The following is a 26,971-nucleotide window of genomic DNA, read 5'->3' as shown; positions in this document are numbered from 1 at the left end:
CCTGCCTTCTAGGATGAATCCCACTGAGTGTCAACAAGCAATATTGTACTCCTATGGAAGGGATGCTTCATTTTAGCTTGGCAGATAGAATTAGAGCCTTTCAATGAATGTGCACAGATGGTGTGTGGCTTATGCCTTGGAATAAAGTGAAGACAGGAAACATGAACTTCAGCTCTTTTAGAAAGAAAAGCAGTTGTTGATGGCATGTGCAGATAAGAAGCGGGTGTGCAATGCGCCCAGTGACTCTGAGTCTCAAAGACACACACTTCCCCTTGAGCTCCTCTCCAAAATGTGAATGACTGAAAATATTGTCACTACCTTCAGAAACTTGCATATTTGCTTAGTTTATCCCATGGTGAGAAATCGCAGGCTTGAAGCCAGGACAAATTGCAGTGCATGGGTCTTTGCTTCAAGAAATGAATCAAACAATGGATGGCCATTCAATCCCACTGATGATTCTTCTCTTCACTTTCAGTTGCAATGGATGGACCTGACATTTTCTTTCAGTGATACAGAAGTCTGATATCTTCTGTGCTCTTCATTTTTTAATGGTTTAAACCAATTGTGATAGGGTTATAACTGGTTCTCTCAGAAAAAACTTTTTTCTCTACAATACAAATCCAAACCCACTCAAGCATTTATTTTTCATTTGTTAATTACACAGTCTTAGACCACTGAAAGTGAGAAAAACAAGAAAGCATTTCAGTAATTGCCAGTGTGGAACTGCAGAGGATTTTTTTAGTTAGTTTGCAGTTAGTGAAAGCAAGTGAGTTCTGCTTTTACCACTGGACAGATTCCTGGGCAGCAATATACAATGCCATAATATTTTGGCTGCAAACACTACAAAAAAGTGATGGTTTAAAAATATTTCCATTAAATAATCACCTTGTCCGCTACAATATTGTGTTTATCAGCAGATGGAGTGGTAATTAAAGCTAAAGTAAAACATTAGACTAGCATTCTTTCTATTTTTTAGACTTCTGTTTTAGAAGCTGGAGACAAATACCTGCCACAAGAGCATCTTCTCATGTAGTTTGATGCCTAGAATGCAGATATATATGGGAGGAGTCACTTTCCCCACTATGTATCACATGAAGTTCAGAAAACATGACAGATAAAAAAGCAAAACTGTTCATGTCTGAAAGGAAGCACATTATGTAAGATGGGAGATTATGTTTAAAGCAACAAAACTGTTTAGATTAAGAAATGTAATAGTCATTTACTTGGAATGATTTCAATATTCTTGCTGTCAATACTTCTTGACATGGGAAAGTATGAAATTTTCAGCAGCAAAAATAATCCCTTTCTTCATAAATTCTAAATGAATTAATCTCTGTCAATGCTGATGGATAAATTCTGCCATACCTTCAAAAGCTGAAATTAAAGACACACTGAAAATCTAAGCTGGTCAAATGATATAAACCCAACTGCTAGACAGGCTGTATCTATAATCCCTTTTCTGTTTCTCATGCAAGCACAAAAGAATCACAGCCTCTTTCTTTTTCATAAATTAGAATGACCTCTAGACTTTTCTCAGAAAACAAATCTCATTATATTCTATAATTTCCATTACTTTTTCCTAAAAACTTCATTTTCTCTCTCTACTCTTTGTATGTAGCTTGTAGCAAGAAAGACACAGGATAAAGTTGACCAGGGGAGAGAAATCTGGTCTCTCTAACATACTTCAGGTGTCTTCTTAAAGAAAAAGAAAAAAAAAAAACAAACAAAGACAAAGTGGAATAAAACAAGCAATGAAGCAGGATATTAAAGGCAGCCTGTCACAATAAATGTTTCAGTGCTCCCATGTTACTTACTCTCAAACCAGGTGAGGCACAGAATTTCCAAAATATTTCCTAATAACTTTAAACCTGTATGGGGTAACTTAAAAACCCATTCCATTGGGTTAAGTGTACAAACCCCTTGCACTTGGAGTAAAATCTTGGCTTGGCTGAACTCAATGGCAAAGAATAATTTTGAAAACTGAGGAAGCTAATGAAATGATGATTCACAAGATTTTTACACTGGTATTTGCTTGTACTTTTCATAACTCATAAACTCAAATATTCTATTCCATTTGAATGGAAATGGAATGTATATTCCATTGTGATTTTACTGAATCTCACTGCAGTTGCATTAGATAATTAAATGTTTGCCTAATTTGGCATTTGTTTAAAACTAAGACATAGGAGAAGCAAAGTCTATAAGCTAGTAGCAAAACTTTGACTCCCTTTTCTTTTAGCAACTCACAGCACTAATTCCTTGACTAAACAGATGTACCAGGAGTAGAAAACAAGTGCTTATCAGGAAAGTATATTAAAGTATTAAAATAACAAAAACACTGCAACTCACCTAACAAATTGATCCCCTTGGCATAAGGTATCAGCATGACTGACCTGGAATTGACTTCCCGTGGACAGGTCACTTTACATGTGACTGCACATCCACTTCCACAGCTGAAGCTGCCCTATTATGCTGCTGTGGGAGCAGAAAGGATGTACAGCAAAAGGCCATGAACAGCAACAGCCTCACATCTTCCTGGCCTTTCCCACATTTCCAGCCTCCCTATACAGGCAGCATGTTAACCCTGCAGCTCTCCAGGTTTGTTGGCTGCTAGCTGTGGATGTCCCCATTTCATGTTAGCACCACCTAAGTACTTCTGCACTTCTGAAAGTGGCTCAGCACTGAGGGTCAGACACACAATACAAACCAATATGCTCAGCATGGGGGCCCCGAGTCCCCAGCTGGGAAAGATTGTAAATGGCAGGAAAGAAAAGCAAAAACATGTTTTTAGAATGATGTTCACTTCACCACTCCAGTGTTATGGTTTGGTTTCCCAGGGATTATAGATATGGCATCATAGTGTTTGCATGCCCAGCATGGTATTTCCCACCTCTGAAAGCAGCCAGGTAACTGCCTTTGTAAAGGGAAGGACTGCCAGTTGCCTGTAAGACAATATGTCTATAGCAATTTACAGAGGTGTTTAGTTCCCAAAGCATAGCTATTTACACAGCTTATAAAATTAACTCTATTTGTATATTTTCTTATCTTCTGTGCATGGATGTCCACAGAGGAAAATTCTACACTAGTCAAAGTGTTCGTCTATGTTTAGTCACCTCTTTTTTATGCTTTTGTAACTCCATTACAAAAAATCTGTTTACACTGGGGAAACACAATGGTGAGTCAGACACCAAGATAGAAAATTTAGTGACATATAAATGTGCTGTCAATAACAGATGTAAAACTTTGCACAAATGACTCAGTATCTAGAAAATTAAATAAATATTATCTCACATGGCTAAAAACTGGGGGAAAACACAAAAATCCCCAAATCATTTCAATAGCCTAGTTGAGTAATAAGCTACATAGTATTTCAGCTACATTACTTCTATATTACATAGAAAATTATGAAAATATTTAATATTCTGAAAGCTACGTGTTGGACATAGCATTTATGTGTTACATGGTATTCCTGAATTTAAAGTAGGATTCTTATTATATCAAGATTTCTAACTCACTGAAGTTATTAAATTGGCTAAAATGTAACATGCAGTAGGATCTGCAAAGCATCTAACAAAATAACCCTCATTGACTCATAACATAATAAAATATCTTTTCCTGTGCAAGAACTACATTTTACTAGAAGAGATGTTATATAGGGGCCTCTTCTGCTTATGACTGAACCTGTCAGTTCTCTCAGCATCTGCAATTGTAGTCCATCTCATACTCTGCTTGGCACTAAAAACTGGATATAATTGGAAAATAGTCACAAAAATTTTAATTAATTTGCACATAACCTAACAGACAAGCCACACAGCTGGGACACTTAACACTAAGCATCTTCTAGACCACTGCTGATTCAAAGCCACAATCTGATATCTAATGATTAATAAAATTTCCAAATTTTTCCCTGATATTTTTCTTATACTCTTTATTGCTTAATATTAGCCCATTACTATTAATCATGCTTTTTCATCTTAACTAAATCCATTCTTCCCATGAGGTTATGTTTTCAAATACCTATAGATTGTCACCGGTTTATCTTGTACTATCAAATATTTACAGGCCGCTACATAATGGACTCTAACCTTGCAATTAATATTTGCCTTTTTAAAATCCTGTAATCTATTCACATCTCATCCTGCTGGAAATCAGTGTAGCTCTCACTTAAGCTCTCTTTACTTGGTGACAATTTTGTTTACGATAGGAAAAAAATAGTCAAAAGGCTCTGTGTGTTTACCCAGATGAAGTTGTGAGAAAGCACTTCAGAGCCCCCAGAGCCTCCTCCACTTTGGCCAGGTGTGTGAGGAGCTGGCTGGGGCTGGTTGAGGTGGGGAGCTGCCCCAGCTCATTGCCCACCCTCTGGCACCTTTTGTCTCTCCCTGCCTGGCTCTGGACAGGGATGGCGGCAGATGATCTGTTTGCTCCACTGCCAAACCCTGTGAGGCCCTCTGTTATCCAAACAAGGTTCTAAGGGGCTTCAAGAGGCATCAGCCTGCGGGTTTTCTAGAGAGGGTCTGTGCTAGAGAGGCGGTACAAGAGCTGGCACTACTCCACTACCTAAATGAGGGATGCAGAGCTCCTGCCTGCAGACATCTGCAGAACAAGTAGAAGGACATCTTTCCTCTAGGTCCTTCTCAAAACTCAGTGAACTTACTAAGCAACAACTGAGTTTTGTGATTTCTAGAAGTACAGTGGAAATACATAACTTGACTTGCAAAAACCAATTGTATTATCTTGCCACTAAAGCATTTATCATGAGGACATGCCATTAGTGCTTCTAGTGATTGTGACTCAGAGAGGGAAGTGAACTGTTGGGCTGTATTTTAAAGAAAATACATTCTTAGAAAAGTGTGGGCTTATTTTTAAAAGTCTGCAAAAGTCACTTTGGTTTCTCAGAGTTCTTTCAAAATTACCGGAATATGTGATGTATCCATACCTACAATAATTGCATGAAGATATTTGTTAGGAAACTCATGCGTAATAAATACTGTTATTTACTCTAAAACTCAATTTCCATTGATGTTCATGTTCTGAACAATGATCTACTACAGTTAACTGAGAGCAGCTCTAATGAGCACTTAGAAGAAAAGTTTGTATGTAGGTCCCTGTTAAAGCTTGTGCTGATTTTCCAAAATCCAGAGCTTCAGTGGTAAACAGCAGTAAATTTATCCATCCAAATAGCCTGTGTTACGGATTAAATGGAATTTTTTTGGGTTTTTTTTGGTTTTTTTTTTTTTTTTTTTTTTTAAGACAGACTGAATTAAAACTTTATTTCACAACACCTGTTCCAAACCACCACTCATATTTATGTGGTACAATGACTAATAAGGGCTACTTACACTGTAGCCTTTCTGATTCCATTATATATTCTGGCCATGGGCAAAATTAAAATGCATACCAAGTTCTAAAATTGCAATAATAAAAAGTATAGAGAAGCTGAGTTAATTTTATCACTAGCAATTTTGCTGTTACTATGGCAAGTGTGAAAGCATTCCCATTATTTAAGGGAGGATTTTGCAGTGCTACAAGTCCTCATCTCAGAGATACCTAAATCCTTTTTTTGATGTATGAATTACTTCTAGTGCCCACCTTCGACTTTTTCCTTGTGGAAAAACATTGCCAGCCCACAGCCCCTTTGGTTGCAGCTTTCAAGAGTGTTTCAACACAGCATTTGGATCTAATTCTGTCTAAAACTGCATACGTGAACTGGCTCTGCCCATGATTTCATCCTTGGCCAGAGAGACAACAGTAGGACCTTGAATTTTGCCAAGAAGAAACAAAAATCATCAGACTATAGGGAAAAAAAGGGAAAATATATATGGAAGAAGCAGCATAAACTACAATTAAAAATGTGCTTTTTAATGCATCACTGTATGTATGTCTCTTTAGTGAAAGATTGATTCAGCAAATTATGTCCAGTCATTCCCTGAGAATTTAAGTCAAACTCCATGTTTTGTCTTCCAGGAGAAGAAATACAAAATACTTTCTCCCTTATTTTCTGGTGCACTTGCTCATTTTCAGTGGAAAATTTCATACTCTTTCTGTCTTTCTATTGTCTTTAGTTTCCAAGTGATGAAGTGGCTAATCCCTAAAAAGCAGGCAGCAAAACCATCACAACAGGTAAGGGGCAAACCTCCAAATGCTTCAGTTTGTCTTCTTATCTGTTGTTTAAGGGCATACTGTGAAAAAAAATGCTTTATCCTTGCAAGGGAAGAGGTGGGATGACAACCCCATGAGGGAGAACACTATTCTCCTGATTTTGTTTTAACTTGGCGGAATATCACACATGATTTCTATTTGTTAGGGAGCTTCTTAGGAAAACAGGGAAAAGTGACACCAGCAGACCATTAATCCTACTGTGGTAAAGACTGGGGGCTCAAATCATCAGCATTTATACATGTTGCAAAACATGAAGAATGTGTGTATAACTACATGTGTGTATATGTGAAGAATGTGTGTATAGCTACATGTTCACCCCTCACAAATACATCATAAACACTATATACACAGACATATGTATACTATTCATGTGTCTCCTATATATGATGCCTTAAACTCATACAAGCATTTTACACTTACTTTTCTGTACATTTTCTACATTTCTGTAAGGCCAGAAGGCAATAAGTGCTTCTCATGCTGAGACATTAAGCCAGTGTTTCTTCTCTTTATGCATGGTTTCTGTGGAAGTAGGATGTAAAGATTCCACAGCATTTAAAAGGTGTGGAGAAGTCCTGCTGCCCTACCCAAATCCCCACCTTCCAGTTAGCCAAAGCACTCATTCTTTCACTCTTGGAAAGGTATGCCCCAAATATCACTCTAGCATGAGATCAAATTTGAAAATACAAAAAGATTTGCAGGAAAATATCACTTCAGAGATAACTAAACGCTAATTTTCAGTAGCTGACAAATCATTCCTGACTTACATAAACAGAAACTCTAGGGTGACTGAAACTCAGATTATAGCATAGTCCACTTTGATTTTAATGTTCAAGACCATCTGTAACAAATTGACAGCAACATCTTGGCTGTCATATCTGCTTAAGTGTGAGAATTAATTTTAGGGTCTAGTCTCTTGCACAGAGATAATTAAGTCCATATAGTCCAATAGGGGAATTTTATTCTAATTTCCTACTTCGAATACCTTGTTAAGGGAGACATCTTTCCAAGATGACACTGTGTGCAATATTGTAAAGACCTCAATCAAGACACCCCTTCGAGCAATATCTGGAAAGTGTATCTTGCTGGTTTCTTGGCATGTTTCCCAGTCCAAAGCATTGAGCCAATCTTAAGATATTTCAGGACTAAATACAGACCACCACAACTAACAAAACTGGATGCATTAGCATGAAAATATTAAATTTCATGCTGATGCGTCCAGTTGTGTTAGTTGTGGTTTTTTTAAAGGAAAATATTCTTTAAATACATTCCTTCCTTCTAGATACATGTTTATTTTTAAGAACAAAGGACCACTTCTCAAGGAATATATCCACCAATGCAGAGTTTGTGATAAATTAAAAATACATAATCCAAACTTATGTAGGTGAGAAACTGAGATATTTCCTTTTCTCCTTACCTATTACAAACCGACTAGCAAGAAACAAAAGTGTTGCTGAGTTCTCGAATTCAGGACTTTCTAGGCTTAGGTAATTACCATCAGGCTCTAATTTAAGAAAATAGACTTGTGACTCAAAACACACTCAGTTCCCAGCAATAATCAGTGGCACTGCCCCTATATGAGAGGAACTAAAATTACCATTAACAGCAAATTTCATACCCCAATGTGCTAAACAAAACCATTACCACTGTAAAAGGTGCAATCACCATTTTTTCCCTAATGGCAGAGCAACTAATTTCATTGCAATATGGCTCCTGAAGCAGAGTAGTCTCAGGATGATTTGCATTTCAATGTGGAAACAAGAACCTGAGAGCTGCAAACTCAGCTTCATACACTCACATTATTAGCACTGCATTAGCAGTATTCTTTTCCTAGCAACTGACAAATTCCCAAGGACAGCAGGCTCTCTTGCCTATGCCTGTGATACTGCTCTTTCTAGCTGGTATGTTATGTTGGTTCTAAATGGTGGCTCCATATTTTTAAAGCTATAAATACACAGATGAGCTAGTGTATTTTTTCTATACTTTCAGGGTTTATTTGTCCTGGATTTTCCCTACTAGGTAGTGAAAGCTCTGATAATTTATGAGCCCAAGGCTTACACTGGGGGATGGAAGAGTGAAAATCTCCCCCACAAAATTTGCCTCAACTGATTCAATGGCTGCTTTCTCCAGTAACTCTTTTCTTACTACGGCTGAGGAAGATCCATCGTGCTCTTGATTTTCATTAAATGTGATCATGAGCAATGTGTAAGAGTGAAATATGATTCACTGGATTTTATGGAGGAGAGAAACACAGCTGCTCCATTTCCACACAGCAAGTTTTTTCATAGTCCCATAACAATGAAGAGAAATTGAATATTTCAGCAGAAAAAAATTATGAAAGTGACAATAAGGATGCCATATACTAGTTTCTAAAAATGAAAGAAAAGTTTCATCTCAGTCATTTTGTAGCACACATTTCCACTTCCAGTTCAGAAGTTGCTCAAGTTTTAATCCAAGTATGTGTGAACATCCAGTCTATATCCTTTCTTCTTATCCTTTATATTCTAGTGTATTTAGATAATTATAATTTACAAAGCAAAAACATTTTTAGAAAAAGATCATGGTTTCCCCACCTAAATCTGTCTTGAGAAGCCCTCTATGTAATTCTGTTGAATCTATGTGTACATTTACATACTAAGTAATTACACCCACAAATATGTTGTGAAGCTCAAAGCTTTCAGAAATCTAAAGAAAAGCTTGGCATAGGAATATGCAGTACTGATGGCATCATAAAAAAAACAAAGGCGTATCTGTAGTATTACTTGGCTTTGCAATAAAATGGAGCTTATGTGCACACTTGCCCCCACCTCTCTGATTATCTGTCAGTCATGCTCTGCTTCAGTAATTTTTGGAGTTGTTGATCAGTCTCTGACAGATCTCCAAGATAATTATGATCCTACACATTTTCTGACAATATGAGTTTAGGTGACAGACAGAGATGCTAATTCATGTCGTTCTAAAACAAGAGCAGTCTGATAAAACTTCTATATATTATGTTTGACAGAGATCAGCATATTCACATTGCCTAACATTTAGCAATGTAACTTCATAAGACACAGCATGTACTGACTTTTGTGAAATGAAGGAGATCAGAAGATATTTAACGGTTTCTATAGAGTGGGTTGGCTGAACGAATGAAAGGAGTAAATCAAAGGAAAGCCAGTGCAAGTAAAAATTAAATATAAAAAGAAATCAGAACAAATTGATACAATCTTTATCAAGTTTCAGTAGATTTTCACAAAGACCAGGCCATTTGTGATGTTAATACATTCACAGTCCAGTTGAAATGTGAGTTACAGCCCTGCTTTCTTTCCTGAGGTTATTACCAGATGTGTGAGTGCATCAGGTATAGATAGAACTAAAATTACCCCCTTATCTCAGCTCCTCTACATGGACTTGACAGTCATCACTTGACAGTCATTGGTATGACTTGGATTAAGTACACACATTTTGATGTTCAATGCAGGGTGTTACTCCTGCATTTTGATTGCTTAACAAACCCAGAAGTCAGCTACATGATGTATATGGTTTCTGCATGAAAACATCCTATCTCAAAACAGGAAACTCTCATATCAAATACTGATAAATTTGAGGGGAAATTTGCAGGTTTCATTCATCTTTATGTATTATTTCCCTTTTTAGTGTAGGTGTGCAAATGAATGCAGGTCTTCTACAGTATGGCAAATACAATATGTCAAAAACACATACAATACGTCAAATACACATTCACAACAGAGGTGCCACAACAGCCTGGGCAGCCATTCTCTGTTAGTTTCAGCAAGACATCAATCTGTAAGATTAGAAGATTTCTAAGTGCTGATGCACTGAAAAAAGTAGTTTCTGCCCAAAACTAAGCCAATCTCAGCCTGCAGATCAGCAGTCTGCAGGCCTGGTGGCCTTGGCACTTTGGCTTTTGGTGACATGTTCAGGCACCCTTGGCAGTGCTTTGCCTTGTGGCATAAGGGCAGAAAGGCTCCTAGTTTAGGCTTCACACTTCAGACATAGACTTTGAATAATGACCATGAAACTTATTGTCATGGTTCATTATGTAATGTTAAAGGGGACAATGACGAACTTTCCAACAAAATGCTCTTAATTTAATGAAACTAAACTGGTATCAATTGCAATCCAGAAAAGTTCAAGAGAGATAATCTCTCAAATGCTGCAGGGCTGTTGTTTTAATTGCTAATTTGAGCATGTTTTGACAGTAATCACAGTAATCACTGACAGTAACCCTGTGACGGTCCAGAGGTTCCCATGGTGCTACTATAAGAAGTTTTGGCAGATTCTGCAGTCCTCAGATCAACAGTAGGAGGGTTCACTCAAGAGCACATACTGAGGTTTTTTCTTTATTTCACACATCAGAACTTCAAGCCTATATATATTTTTGTCACAATATTTTGAAAATTTTAAATGTAAAATTAAATGGACACTAAAGACTTGAAATCTAATAAATCTAAAAAATAGCTATTTTTTTTCTCCTGAGATTGAGGTTTTACAGAACACTTGCTCTTCTGTTTCACCTTGCTGTAAAAAAGGTTAGTATGAAGAAAATGATCAATACTTCATTGTTCTGTGAAGAAATTAACGGAGAAAAGAAAACCAAACAACCAAATGTTAACTACATTTTTGTGTATAATTGCAGAAAGAAAAATTAAAACTCATTTCAGCAGAGCCCTGTTTATATGTTTTACTTCCCCCAAGTAAGAAAGCAAGCAGTTATGTTACTTCAGAGTTATTACTAAGGATGCATAAGATTATTAATTTGCACAAATTTGGACTGCATTTCATACTGCATTTCATTGTTCCTTCACAAAGTACCCAAAGCACCTAAGTATCAGTTGCAGTGAATAAGCTACAGCAATTTGGCTAGACTATCTAAACCTTGCATGCTAGGAGTAATGTAGAGAGATGTCCAAACTGTCTTTGTATCCATGACTTATATTTGTTCACTTTACTAGGCAGTGGCAATTATAGATTCTGTTCAAAACCACTCAAGGACTGAAATTACCAAACACCTGGGAAGTCAGAAGCTTCAACTCACAGGGAGGCTTCAAGCATTGCTTTCATTCCCCAGAGCAGTACCTAAACCGACCAACTTGAACACAAGGCTGGGACTGAACCTGTTCTGTTCCTTCTTAGGGAATCTGTGCCAGCTTAACAGGAGGAGACATAGAGCATGGACATAGGGAAGGTAATGATTGTGTTGCCTTTTCTTTCATTTTACCAGTATGGCAAAGTTCTGACACTGATAGTAACCACTTAAAAATGCTGTTAAGGGGTCATTTTTCATCCCTGCCGTAAGAAAATAAGGTTCTTCTTCATGAATCTGCTTTTGGAAAAACCATTCCTGACAGCTTCCTAGATTAATCACACAAGACAGCTGGCTCAGGTAAAAGCCTGAGGGAGTTCTTCAGACCTCTGTCCTAGAAAAGCATTCTTCAGGGAAACCAAGATCCAGTTCAACACAACCTGAAACCCACAGTCATGCCTGTGCTGTCATCAGGGGCAAGTTAATGGTCAGGGAAAAATGAACAAGTAAACAGAAAGGGGGGAAATAAGGAAGATTGAGTGCAAAGTATGTGATTGTTGAAGGCAATTTAATATAAAGTGGAAAAGCCATTCATAGCACTGTCTGTTGAACTTCTACTGACTTCAGACCCCACAGCTTTACTGAGTCCTGACTCCAAAAACAAGACCCAGGAAGGCTCTGACAGGGATATGTTTCTCTGAACAAACTAATGGCAAATACAACATTCTCCATTTTAGACATAAACTTCTGAAATTAAAAATTCTACTGTTATTGCTGCTATTTGACACAAAACTCATTATTTTAGAAAACAAAACCTAACCAGTTCATTTATTTCTGAGTCTGATGCAGTGTTTGATTATGCATCTACTCAGCTGAGTATCTTTTTGTTCTACATTGCTTAGTTTTGTGGTGTCTTGCATAGATTTACTTTTTTGGATTTCCTCTGAAAGGGCAAGTGTTAAAGACAGTACACCAGTAGTCATGTTCTTCAAAAGTATTTGTCATTCTTTTGATATGGTTGTTATTCCTATCACTTAAAAGCTCTCTTTGGTGTAATTGAGGCTTTTACCCTCTCTATCTATAGGGCTTTTGATCACCTCTTAATTAATGAAGTAATGACAACCAATTACATTTATAGCTAACACAAAGCATATTGTTAAAGTTTGTCATCACTACTTTCCTTTCTTGCATGCTAACACAGTGTTGTAACCTTAACATTTTCTGCCTCCTTGCTGCTGGGAGCATTATTCAGTAAAGCTATTTATTCCATTTTAGCTTTTTTATTAACTGGCAATTATACATGAAGAGATGAAAAGTCTGCATAACTCATGACTCTCATGATGCTTCTTTCAAGCCAAGTAAAGCTATTTCTTCCATTTTAACATTTTTATTAACTGGCAATTATATATGAAGAATGAAATGTCTGCATAACTCATGACTCCCAGGATGCTTCTTACAAGCTACGTTTACAAAATACTTTAAATGTATCAGGATCCTATTGTTTTGCTCTGGACAAAGCCTCATTAAAGCTATGGAAAGGAGCTACACACCTCTCTACAGGACTACATCTATGTTTTATCACTGGTTTGAATTATCTAGTCTGAATTAGAGCTCTGCAAGAGCACAAGCCTCAGAAACTATGGGGAAGGCTGACTTCACTCTCTTACATTCATGCTGATTAGCACTGTTGGGTTTTTTACTAAGGAGAATTTGAATTTGCTTCTGTATTTAAGGCAGAGATTTCTGACATCCTTTATTAAACAAAAAAGTTTGTTTGCTTTCTCTGGATTTAAGTAGGATTTTGTTGGCCACCATAGATGAACGTCACCAGGCAGAACAAATTGACTTCTCACCAAGTCCCATAATAGTTACTTGATGTGAAGAAAAGCCCATGTTGCCAGTGGCTTGATTCATTTCTAATTTTAAAAATAGAGCATCTGTGAAAAGTGAAAAACAATAAGGGAACAAAGAAAGAAAATTACTTATATTAGAATTGTTTCTGTGTAGTAGAATAAACTAGGACTTTTCTAACAAAACATTTTTTCATGGGATGTAACAAAGCTTCAAACCCAAGCGAGTCACAGAAACATGTTGGTTTTGACATATTTTTCCCAAAACAGAAAAAGACTCCTGACAATTGAGCAGCCATCATCCTTAGTGGTCTGCTAAAGAGCCCTGATTTCCTTGCATGTGGCTTAGGGACAGCCCCATTCTGTGGTTTGTCCAGTCAAAGTAACTGATAACCTCAACAGGAGTTTGCCACAGAGCCAAAGGCTCATGACAGCCCAGCTGTGCTGGCAGTTCTCAGAGACACAAGCACTTCTCAGGCTCCCTTTGGTATGGGGAGAAACTATCCTTATTCCAGGAAAAGGTGCCCAACTTTCCCAATACCAGAACGGTTCCAGAAACCACTCCCTTTTTTATTTAGTGAGTGGAGTCTTTGGAGCATTTGGCAGTGTGCACAATCCCTGGCATTGCATATATCTCTGCTCCATGCTGCTTTGAAAAATGAGAATAAAACATGTATTTCTGCAAATAACTTTTTGTGTATCATCTCTAGAAACTTTTGGAGTCTCTGTGTGAATGGTATCTTCAGCCTGAACAAGATCCATGAGGTCACCTGCTTCATGTAACTCCCTTGAATACAGTGCTATTGTAAACTGTCCTGTGGCACTCTGAGCACCAACACTGTGCCCTGGAACAATTGCAGAGTTGAGGACTTTACTGGACCAGTTACCAATTACTAGCCAGGTCCTTTCTCAGTAACTTCAGTGTCTGCTTTATAAACAGTTCTGCTAAGAGACACTTCCATTTGACACCTTTGTCTGTATTATGCAGTAGCTCTTCAGAAATGAAGCCACAGATATTCTGCAGCCTAATTTACCATTAAAGAGTAGCCATGAGGGCCATCAAGGCATAAGGGCTTCATTTTTCCAGTCATACAGCTTAGGCACAGATCCAGTTAGCAGATAGGACAAAATAGCAGAGGGTGAGGACAGAGAAAGGCAACTGCATTTCCAATCAAGATGCTATTTAACATGAAAGGTAAATAAATTATGCCATTTTAATGCTTCAGGCCAATCAGAGAAGTCTCCCGTGCTGCGGATACTCATTCTCTTCCCGTAAAGCCCTTTACCTTTATTCCTTTCTTCCACAGCTGCTTTAACTTACAGCTTAGTCACCCAACTTTTCTATTATCATAGCAAGGCAAAACCTGTCTTCTGACCCTCAGAACCTCCTCACTGCAGAGAACTGTACCTCAGACCATTGGCTTGCACTGGGAGCATATCCTGAGAAAGGCTTATGGAAATCAGAGCAGCACTTCTGCTCACCCATGTTTCTTGCTTTCATTTCTCTTTATGCTGATAAGGTGCTAATTATCTGTCAACTCAAAAATATCTCAAACTAATACTTAAATGTATCCCACACTTTTAAAAAAAATTACTCATTATATCAGGAGTTGGCATGATTTTGCCAGGATTGCAAACACTTGCCAATGTTCCCCTTTTAATCTGCTGGGTAATTCTAGGTATAAGACTGTTGTAACTCACAGCTCCAGGAGCAAATAAACACAGAAAAATGAGCTGGTATTTTTGTATGTTTTTGCTAGATTTGGACTACTCCCTATTATGTTGTTGTTGTGAAACGTGTTATGTCATGGAAAAAATTTATCTGTTTGCAAATAAAGTGCTGCTGATACTGCCCAGGAAAACAAAAAAAATATGAAGAAACACTACTTAAAGTAATTTATTCTAACCAGCACTTGATTTACCCTAGTAGGGACAGTTACACCCCAAATGGTCAGAGAGATTGCTCTACTGTAAAGGAATTTTCTCCTGAGCAGCTGAGTGGGGTGTGGGTATAAGTGTGTATGTGTGTGTGTGTGTGAAAGACTGCAGGATGACCCCAGGGACCCCACTGAATCAGAGCAGTGCTGAATTCCAGCTAGGATTATGTAAGAGACTGACAAAGGATGCCCCAAAAGTATGCAGAATCAGTGATAGCTAACACACTTGTGCCCTTTCTTCATCAGCTTTGGCGACAACTTAAAATACCAATCTGGCTGTTTCAGAGTAAAGTGAGTAAACTCCTTAGCCTGGAGAATAATTTTCTGCCATTAAAATTGATCCTACCAATGGCATTCATGGTGTAGCTGTAGTAATGTGAGCTGAATCACTGCAACAAACATTGTGCAGAAATCTGCATAACTTTCTACATCCTTAGGAAGGTTCCCAGCATGTTTGGGAGCGCAGGAGAAGGTTCTAAGCAGGAACGCCAAGCTGAATCTGAGACAAGAGAGAAATTATATATGGAGAGAGATCCTTTTCATCCTAAATATATGTTCCTGGATCATATTTGTTCCTTGTTCAAGAAATTCTTACAACGGCCATAGGATGGGTCTCTCCTCTACCCATACGTGTAGATGAAATTTTAGCTCTTGTTTACAATGAGAATTTTAAGCCTTTGCCACAGTTAAAGAAAACACGAACTGCACCTACTCCAAGTGATGATATTTTCTGCAAATGCTCTAAAGAATTAAAATGCTTCCCACTGAAATGGTGAGAAGAAAAACAGGCATTTCCTGTGTGAAATAAATGGACAGACTTCATTAATGAATGGATCCTTTCATTATGTTAAAGGTCTTTCCCTCTTTAGGAAGTCAGCAACAAAGCCTCAAGCTCAAGGTCATTAATAAAGAAATTAAATGTTGTAGGAGCAAGTGCCTGTGCAATGCCCTAATTGTCATGTGTAAGGGACAAAATCTATCTTAGGACTGATTATAGAATCACAGAATCATTTTGCTTAGAAAAGAAGTTTAAGATCATTGTGTCTAACTGTCAACCAAACACTGCCAAGGGCACTACCAAACCATTAAAGCAAGTAGTCCAGGAATACACAAGGCAGAAGGGTTTGGAGCATAGCTTCATTGTTGAAAGGCAAGTGTCCACATGGAACATGCTCTTCATCCAGGCCTATGTCTTCAAAATATCTGAAGCACCTGTGAATGAGGGATAGACCTTAACCTGGATAATATTCAGTGGCACTAAAAGGCAGCTGACTGCTCCAGTTTGAACAAGGCACAGTGAGTACCTGTGCTGCTGCTGTAGTTCAGCAGGTGACTCTAAGATTGGGATCTCCATCCTTAACACCTGCCTGCCTACTGCCCATTACAGGGAGGTCCTTTTTGTCTGCAGTTCCCTTGATCACCTCTACTGGTCCTTCTCTCCTATTTTCTGCCACCTTGATGCCCAGACATCTGCTTAAAAAGAGTGCTGATATTCAGATTACTGTAGCTCTGCCTTTAATGTGGACAGAAAATTGAAAGTAGAATTTATATATTCTTTTATGATGGAATATTTAAGTTGATGAGCCTCAGAGATAATGGGAAAGAACTTTAGGAAGAGCAAATACGTGACTAGTATTAATGGATGATATTGGATGTATTTTATTTAATGGAAACTAAATTAAAAGTGCAAGTTTGTTATAAAACATGACTGTAAAATCACACAGTAAACAAAGTAGATCTGTGTGTGTTTTGAGTCATACTAATGTTTTCTTCATGGTGAGAAGGCTCTGCAGACAGGATGTATGAAACAGTATTTATCCCTCTGAATGCTGGTAAGATTAAAAAAAACCTTTAAAATTATATGCAATAACCTCAGTGCAACAGTGTTCCAAGATAACACGTAGAAGACTAAATAAAGACTAAGAAGAAGACTAGAAGAATAAATTGAAGACTAAATAAAATCTTACTTACAGTATTTTGTGCTTGATTTGAGTAGTGAAACCCTTTACAATCCATACAGAAGTACAGTACAATAGATGGCCTTTAAAGTGATTGAAAACCCAGCCACTTTGTTATTACATGCTCAATTTTAAACACATCAGGAAAATGGTTCAAAATAAAACCTCATTCAGGTAATTTCTTTCTCCAGTACTCTCCTGAATCAGCTCTTGAGGCAGATGATAACTCATTTTAGGGGAGCAATAGAGAAAAAACATCTCTAGTAGGAACCTGTCTCCTTATGAAAGGACAATTTGCAAAACTTTTTATAATGCGGCCTCACATGCATAAATTACAAATTTTGTTATGATAAGCCTATTACCTGCTACCTTCTATTGTTATGCTCTTTTGGATTCCAGACAAAGAAATTGAAAGGAACAAATGTAGGAACCTTGAAACTGTCACTAAAGGCCCTCAAGAGTAGCTAAGGACACCCACGAGTAAATTTTTTTTTTTTTTTTTTGCAATACTTCAATACTATAACTTCTGAGAGTTGTACCCCATGGGGCATCAGAGAACAGCCAGAATACAGTATCCAGCAAAAACATGGCAAAAATGCCTTTATGTACCTTTGCCTGGAGGATCAAAATTAAACTATGGCCATGCTAAAGTTTTACAGAGGGTGTCAGGACTCTTCTATGTTTTTGGTTTACAGCTTGTCTGAAAGGCAGCATCTCCTTCAGCATAAATTTGTGGTGAAGGTGGAAGGAATGGCCAGCACTGCTCCCTGGAGCACACAGACAGTCTTAAAAACCTTCTTATTAAGGCACAATCCAAACTTGGACCTGTTGACTTGATAAACTAGGAATACTGCAGCCTGAGAGGGACAAGGCAGACTCTAGCTCTTTGAGCAGATGAGAATTTCTATTTAAAGCATTATACATGAAAAATGAAAGGAAAAGGAGCAGCCTGTATAACAAAATTAACTCCTACTTAGAAAAAAAAGAGAAACTGGCCATTACAAAATATTTTTCTTAGAACAAACAACAAAACAGTGGCAGTGCATAGCATACAAGGAATGGAAAAGAGAAGACTACAAAAGAAAGACATATTATAAAAAGGAATTTTATGCAATATGAAATAAAATTTGCATATATAGAAATTATTTTACCCTAACAGCACTATCCTATTGATATCTTTATGGAAATAAGTTCAGAAGAAAAATACTTCTGCCTCTAACTGGACTATAATATTTCTTTTTTTCCTATGCCATTAATGGAACATACTGGTTTTGCACTAAGCAGTTTAAATTTTTGAGCTGGATTATATAACTTTGAGTTATATAGTATATATACATATATGTACACTTATGAGTGTACATAAGAATATGAAATTCAGTATTGTGCCTGTTTAGTAGCTTTATCCTCGACCAGAGAGAATCAACAAAGCTCAGCTGCCCCTACAGGCAGGTATGAATGAGAAAATCACTAGCACAGATGTGCACAAGGAACAGTCTATTTTAGCAAGAAGGCTGGACAGCTGTTGCTGTGAAGTTCTGACCAATTGCTGCAAAGAGCCTTGTGGAAAAGCACAAAATTATTGCAATTACATGCTTAAAATAGGAAACATGTTTTTTTAAAAGTCTGCACCTGCCTTTAGTACTCTTAAATTCAATGTTTTGCTACTTGGTTTGGAGTTTTTTTACAATGTTATGCTTTTACACTGAAGGAATGTATACTTTCCACTTCTTTAGTTTTCTAATAATTATCCGATTTTCAGCAGAACTACTTCCTATTAAAAACAGTCACACTTAAAATAGGCATATTAGTTCTTTGTGAATAAAATCACACTTACGGTTGTATTAATATTCTCACTGTGAGAATAAAATCACCTAAAACTCAAAGCTGGTTTGAGGTTGCAAAAAGCCTGGCCTATATTTGCTATCAACGGCACCTACTGATATATTGAATTTTCACTTGTCAAGAAGTCTGAAACACTTCCACAAGCCATAGTCTGCCCTCAGGGATGGCAGTGTGAAATCAATGGAATGCTGAAGTCTCATGAATGCTATAAAAATCTCCATGTTATAATACTATATCTTTTTCCTGCAATTTAAATTACAGAATGATATTTCACTATTTAGCTACAAAATTTCTTTCTTTTCACTTTTAATACTCTGGTTAACAACTCTGGTTTTAAGTATTTTTAATGTGCTGAAAAAGCTTTAATATATGAACTGCTGGTATATCAGTCACCTGAACCTTTAACAGCAGAAATAATTCCACTGGAAAAAAGTACTATCCATGAGTAAACATAAATAGTGACAATGCCTTTATCTTCAGTGTTTTATATCCTGACCAAATTATTCTAAAACTCAGTTAAGACAGTCAAAGACAGTCAGCTAATACTGGGATTTAAGTTTGCAACTTACACCAGCATTTATGATATAATTTAAAACAAATTTCTCCCTCTTTGTGTATGTGGGTTAATCCAAGTTAAAATAATTATTTTATATTAATAACTATAATATATATAATTATTGAAACTGACTAGTTAATACTCACTTAAGTCTATAAGTCAATATAGTTTCTTTTTTTTTAACCAGCCTCACTATTCAGCATACCCAGACCCTCTTTATTTCTAGAAATCATCCACAGGACAAATTAGGACTGCTCCTATGACCAGCAAGTAATTTGGTTAAATCAGTGTTTTTGTTTTCTCCATCCAATTTGTCCCACTTTCATGGCATGTCTAATCTGCTCAGCCTTGATTAGGCTTCTGCTTTCAATTAAAAAAGCAAGTTTTCCTCCAGGAAATGGGAAAATTGTGTCACCACTCTAGTCAGAAAACCTTCACATGCTGAGTGCTACAGTTCATAGAACTGATCTCCAGCTCCACCTGCAGCAGGCTCCTCAGGAAACTTTTGGCTTGGAAAATTAGAGATATTTAGAAGTAAGTATTAGGCAGAAGTAGTAGGATAATAGCAGGGCTATCAGTTCACGAGGTGGGCAGGCTGGAGAGTGGCCTGGCTGGGGATGGATGCATTCTGCAGTTGGCCCATCTGGAGGAAGCTCCTCCTGGGGCTTTCCTTGGCCTGGTGTTTGTGTGCCCAGTCTGCCAGGGAGCTGCAAAGGCCCTGATCTCTGCCCTTTTCTGCCAAGGGCTGCAGTCCAACAGCCCGGGGATGGAGGCTCCTGCCCATGCTCACCCAGAGAACTGGAAACATTTCATTCAGACACACAGGGCTGCTATGTGGTCCCTAGTGCATGTCATCTGAAGGACTTCATTCCATTTCCAGCAGTACTTTGTGCAACAAATGGACAATAACAGAACTTTCCTTAAACTCTTTGTCTCCAAGCCATATCAGTGCATCAGAACCAAGCAGGAGGTACAGCTGCCAGAACAGACTTCCAGAAAAGTACTTAACTCCTTGCAGGACCAAGTTCTTCAAAGTAACATTCTCTTTATTTTTAGCTGGTTTTCTTGATGACTGTTTTTCCATCTGTGACTACTTTTTTTTTCATTCCAGCAGCAGTAAAGATACTGTTATATCTGCTTTTAGTGCTTTAATTAAGTAAGGACTTCTCAGTCCATGATCAGTTCTATTTTGGGCTGGTTGAAAGTTTATTTAATTTGAGGCATATACCAAGCAGGGTAGCATAATTGCATATCTCAAGACCTGCTCGATCCTAATATTAAAATGTTGTTTTATTTCCTCAAGGTTTATAAGAAATTCAGTGTAAATTTGTCAAAAATTTCTTTTTATCTGCATTCTAAAAATACAATTAAAAAACAGCCAAAGAACAAGACTCTATATGCAGTGTGATTAACATCTTGGGGTTTTTGTTGTTGTTTTTCATTTGGGTTTTTTTTTTTTCTTTTAAGGATAACAGGAATAGTGAACACATACTATCACAGAACCTGGGGAAAAAAGCCCTAGCAGAGACAGAAAAGGTTCATCTCATCCAGTCACTGCACAATGTGGGAATTAAGGATTCTACATAATTCTTGTGGGGTGTCTGGTTAACCTGAGTGTAAAGGACTTTGGTGATGAAATCTCTACGTAATTCCTACACTGCACACTTGCTTCACTTCATCAAGAAAACTTTTTCTCATGGACAATATGAATCTTTTTTGTTGCAATTTAAGCCCATTCTTTTTTATTTCTTCCTGTCATCATTCCTTTTTAAAGACTGGCAAAATGTTTGTCATTTTAACTTGCCTGGAATTCCAAACCCTTCAATGAGTCGCCAAAGTGCTGATTATTGCTTTAGTAATTTCTTTGAATATTCTAGAATGCAGTTGAATTAGCTTAAATGATTTTAAAAGATCTGACAGATTTAGGGATTCTAACCTGTTCTTTTACTTTCCCTTTTCTTACAAGTGTTAATTGTACCACACAACAGTTCAGAGCTGACCTTTTCAGAATGATACAGAAAAAACCATTACACATTTCAGCCTTCTTCGAATCATTCGTTGAGAGCTCTTCCTCTTTTCTATACAGCAGACCAATGTTTTTCTGAGTCTTTCTCAACAAAATTGTGCTGATGAACCAGTTCACATCACCCATGACACCCCTTGCTAATAGCATAATTTTGTATCTATTCCTCTATTTGCATTTTATTCCTTTTATTTGCCTTCACTGATCTAATTTTCTATCAATTTTCTGTATGTTTCCTTCTTGTGACAAAATTTTAAACTTAAAATTTATACTTTTGTCTTTTACTATAGTTCCTGTCCTCCTATATTTCACATTTGGATCACTTGAGTCACCATCATTCATATATTTTGTCCAGGACTCTGATAGTCCCCCTTAAATAATTTTTCTTTAGTTTTAGTTCCTCTGAGATTCCAAACTGCAGGCAGGTCTGTATTTAAAGTTTTGCTCTCAAAATCCCCTGGTTTCTGTACTTTTCCCTTTCCCTCTAAATAATAATGAACTCTGCCACTCCATGGTCATAGAAGTTGCCTTCTACATTTACCAGGTAAAAGTCAGATTCAGAAAGGTTTTTTCTTCAGTTGCTTATATGTTTGAAAACCTTACTAGGGAATTTGTGCTCAGCTCCCAGCATATTCACCTGGAAGAAGAGAAATCCCCATAATATTATGAAGTCATGCCCTGTAAAATACCAACTCCTCACACAAAATCTAATCCTGATCTTCTTAAGAGAGAGTAAGTGATAACATGATTTCCTTTACAGAGTTTGAGTGCTTTCAACTCCTTACTGATTTCATTTAAATGAGCAAGAGAGAACACCTGTGATAGAAAAGTTACAATCAACAGTGCCAACAGTGGGTTGGTGATCTGGTTCTGCTGCTGCCTGTGTGTCCATCTGTAGATTGACAGGGTGGGATTTATTTCACCAAAATTTCAACACTAATAGTAGAAGTATGAACCTTTGAACTTGACACATCAGCTATTTTATTCTAGTCAGGGAACAGGCACATTAGGACATATAAATTCATGTGATTTATTTTAGATATCTTCTGTAAAACTGGATGACTGGCACTAACAGAAGTAAGAAAATTTACATATGAGAGCAGACCTGGCCTTTCCCCTAACCTTGTGCATTACAACCATATGGCTTAACTTTCATTTTAACCAATGTCCAAGAGAAAACATGCTAGGCCATCACACATGTACCTTTTTTAGATATTGCTTATAAAACCAATATTTCCAGGTTGCTTTAATTTTATACTTCTTTTCTATAACATGGTTTGCATTAAATTTTCTACATTGTCCTGCATATGAGACTGATGACAATCCTATCATTATAACCAATGTTCTCCTTTTCACATTTTCTCTACATCTTTGCTTTATACAGATCTGTCATATATTATAGAAAGCTTTTGGTAAAGTTAGAGTTAACCATCCACTTGAGCATCCACTTTCAAAGGTGGACAATGTTCTAATTTATTAACAGATGCAATCCAAGGTTGGTGGCAATTTCAACTTCACTGAGTTGACAACTACATGGTAGTTTCTGTAAGGCAAATAAACAGCCTCAGTTTACCTGCGGCTTCCCTAAAAAACCTTTTGCTCTAGAGATGCCTTTCTTGCTCTGCTTATGGCTCAATGGCTAAAGCAGACCATTTTGAATTATTAGAGCTGTTCACTGCCTGTGTGCAGTGTTGGGCACCACAGCATAAAAAAGACATTAAGCTGTCAGAGATCATCTAAAGGAGGATCATGAATATCATGAAGGGCCTCGAGGGGAACTCTATGAGGAGCAGCTGAGGTCACTCAGTCTGTTCAGCCAGAAGGAGACTGAGGGGACATCCCATTGCAGTCTGCAACTTCCTTGTGAAGGAAAGGGGAGGGTCAGGCACTGATCCTCAGGCACTCTCATGACCAGTGACTGGACTGGGGGAATGACCTGAAGTAGTGCCGGGGTGATTTAGGTTGGATATTAGAAAAAAGGTTCTTCACCCAGGGGGTGGTTGGGCATTGGAACAGGCTCCCCAGGGAAGTGATCACAGAACCAAGCCTGAGAGAGTTCAATAAATGTGTGGACACTGCTCACAGACACATGGTGTGACTCTTGGGGCTGTCCTGTGCAGTCAGGAGTTGAACTCGATGATCCTTATGGATCCCTTTCAACACAGGACATTCTACAATTCTATGATTCCAAATACTTCAGGCAGTGATGGTACTGTTAGGTAAGAGCAGATCATTTGGTCTCTGAGACACCAGGAGTAAGTTTGGCCATGGCCCCAGGTGCAGCATTTAGTGCAGCTGCCACTCTTTGCTCAGTCTGTACACAGGAAAGACAGGGTGAACTTAAGGCTACAAGCACTAGTCCAGCCCTCTGGATTTAACAACCTTGGTGGTTTGCTGGGCATTATCACACACACTTTTCTTTTGCACAGCTGTAACTCCAATTAGCAGGAGCTGAACTGACAGGTGAAAATGAGGAAACAGGCACTTTCTGACGCTTTTCAAACTCCTTCCTTCACTCCATGACATGGCTGTAACATGGACACAGTGATTGCTTCACTCCATACAGACTTTCCCATTAGCTAACACTTCCATCAACAGCCCTTTCTAAGAGGCTGCTGAAAGAAGATGCTATGTCTCCTTCTATCCCTTCTGTACAATACATCATGTGGTAGCTCATTGCTGTCTATGGTAAAAATTCCAGCCTTTACTCCAGACAATTTTACCTTTTGGGCCTCATGTAATCAATCAATTGACAAATTTCTTTTCTCACCTTGTACCAAGACTTTACACCTCCAGCCCAATTTGTGTTACTTTTTGCAGAAAGGAAGGATGCAAATTTTGACAATTTCTGCAGAAAATGTATCTCATTTTGTGAAGATGATATAATCTCCTCCTTCACCTCACTGTTCACACAGTTCACACAGAGAAGACAAGAAGCAACATGTGCAAATTGAAATACAGGAAATTCCATTTGAATAGGAGAAAAAAACCCTCTTTTAATGTGAGGTTGGTCAAACACTGGCACAACTTGTCCTGAGAGATTGTGGAGTCTCCACCAAGAGAGATACCCAAACTCCAACAGGATGCAGCCCTGAGCAGCTGGCTGTCACTGACCCTACTTGGAGTGTGGGGGTTGGACCAGACAATCTCCAGAGATCCCCTCCAATTTCCAGCGGCCTGTGAAAAGGGCAGGAATATCATAGGTCAGTTTGAGAAATTGTTTCATGTGTTTTTACAAGATACATTTTATTCCAGCTCCCTACTTCTTGGAGGCACTACAGTGCCAAGGTATGACAGAAGTCTCTGGACATCAGAGCACTTGATGATGACTGTGACTACAGTCTAATGCTGCTGAACACCACAAGCCTACCTAATGCTGTATGTCTCTATACAAAACACATAAACATTCGCTGAAATGCAAATTGGAACTTAGATTTTTTCTATTTTCTGGTCTGCAGATATTTTATGAGGCTATGCAAAGTGGAATAGTTTCAACAGAAAACACTGAAAGTCTCACCTTAAAATTATTCCCTGGTGGGCAGGACACTGGGCTGAGACACAGGAATTGCTTCAAGTCCTGACTGAGAAAGAAGTTACTTTGATCTCTCACATCCTGAGATATTACTGCTACCACTTGATTTCTAGACAAAAGGGACACTACATTATGCGACAAAGGTTGATTGAAAGCACAGGGAGCTTTTGGAGGAGCCCACTCCTTTTCAGAAAAAAACCCCAAAACCTGTTAATGGAGATTTCCTGAAGAATTAAATAATCATACCTCAATGTACATTTCACTCATGGAGAGAGATTGATGTGAATTGGCTATACCATTAATAAGATCTAGTGACCTCATTTGTCACAGTGATAACTGCATACAGATTGCCTGTCTTTAACTACAGAAAGCTCCCTTCCTCCGAGGCTTTTAGCTGTCTGCAGATGCTTAAATGAAGCCTCTTGACACCGATGGGCTCCCTGGGGTGCTATGTCAGGTCCTGGTGCTATCTCTTTTCATCTTAATGTACACCTGTCAGACAGCTCAGAATTTCTATTCAGTATCACCTCCCCCTGAAGGCTCCTTCAGCTTGAATAAACTTGGGTTTATTCACAAGTGAAATAAACTGTGCCCACCGACTTGATGGTTCTGCCTTGAAAAGCCTGAAGGAGAAAAAAGCCGAGTGGTTTGAAATGCAGTCTTTCCAAGTTGTACACTTTGCAGCTGGACGCCACAATAACAATGTAATGGTTCTTGTTAAGGGCCCTTCTGAGCGAACAGCCTACGAAACGCCCAGATCTAAGAATTTCTATAACATTGTATAACATTTCCCAGAAATGGCACCTGAGAAGAGTATCCTTGTCTCCGCTGCCCTTCCAGCCCGGGCTGCCCGGTGTTTCTGGGGCGCTCCCTGAGCCGAGCGCCTCCCGCCAGCGGCGCGCCCGGGCAGCGGCTCTTCGACAGGCAGAGGCAGAAAAGGGAGCAGCGAAGAGACAGGACCGTGCCCGGGCACCGACACGAGCCCGCTGCGAGCCGAGAGGAGGAGAGGAACAGCAAATCCCTGCGCACCCAGCCCCGGCCCCGCCGCCGCCCCGGTGCCCGCCCGTCCCGCCGCTCACCGATAGTAGAAACGACGGTGCCCACGAAGTAGAAAGCGCCGGTGAAATCCCACCGGGGCCGGATGTCATCGACGCGGATGCCGGCCACGCTCGCCTCCTCGTATTCCCGGAGGAAGTGCCGGAGCTCGGCACGGCTGAGGTTGTGGCGCCGGGTGAAGTTCTCCAGGCGTTCCTCCCAGCGCTCCTTAGCCTCCCGCTCCGTGGGCAGCTCGATGGCCGAGAAGACGGCGGCGCCGCACAGCATGTAGAGCACGATCAGCACCGCCAGCAGGAGGAACCGCGCGTTGTCCGCGTTGAGGCGACCCGCGCTGGAGCAGCAGCAGGCGCCGCGACACGCCATCCTCCGCCCGCGGGACCGGGCTGCCGCGCCGCCACGCTACGTCGGGGCCCTGCTGCCGCCGCCGGGCATCGCGGCGCCGCCCGGCAGCCGTGCGCGGGGCCCGGGCTCAGGGCGCCGCGGAGCCCGGCGGCGGCGAGCGGCGCTCCCGGGAGCCGGCCGGCACCTTGGCCCCGGGGGCAGGGCGCGGCCCCGGCACGGCCCCGCGGCGGACGCGCTTCGGGCTGCCGAGCATCCTGCGGGTGAGGGAGCCGCTCGTCCCGTCCCGTCCCGTCTCGCAGAGCCCCTCAGCCCCAGCGCCCGCCTCGCGGGGCTCCCGTCCCCGCCACTTTCATATCCCCTTCCTGCCCCCGCCCCGAGCACGTCGGAGCGGGGCGCAGGGACAGGCACCGCCAGGCGCCTCCTGCCTGCCGCAGGGGGCGAGGCGGGACCGGCGGCAGCTCGCCCCCCGCCCTCCCGCTTCGCCGCGGGGCTCTGCCGCCCGGTGCTCCGGGCCGGCCGCACCATGGCCTCGGGGGAGCCGCGGGCCGGGCCGGGCTCCCGGGGGCATCTCCTCTCAGCAGAAGCGCGGCCGCCGCCCCCGAGCCCAGTGCCGGCTGCGGGCAGGGCGGGCTGGCAGAGGGCGGCTGCCCCGCGGCTCCAGCCCTCAGTGGCGCGGGAGGCTCTCCC

General features: G+C 39.8%; 1 protein-coding gene across 1 annotated transcript in view; it reads right to left on the bottom strand.

Annotated features, from left to right (window-relative positions):
- Positions 1–26,574, bottom strand: part of KCNK13 (potassium two pore domain channel subfamily K member 13) — a 44,567-nt gene extending 17,993 nt beyond the window's left edge. The window contains exon 1 of the mRNA XM_079309073.1: positions 25,966–26,574. Within this exon, the coding sequence (XP_079165199.1) occupies positions 25,966–26,305 (340 nt within the window). The 5' untranslated portion in view covers positions 26,306–26,574. The remainder of the gene's footprint in view (positions 1–25,965) is intronic.
- Positions 26,575–26,971: the final 397 nt, after the last annotated feature.

The sequence above is a fragment of the Erithacus rubecula genome, assembly GCF_903797595.1.
Source record: "Erithacus rubecula genome assembly, chromosome: 6".
Taxonomy (NCBI): domain Eukaryota; kingdom Metazoa; phylum Chordata; class Aves; order Passeriformes; family Muscicapidae; genus Erithacus; species Erithacus rubecula.
This window is presented reverse-complemented; position numbering and strand designations above follow the sequence as displayed.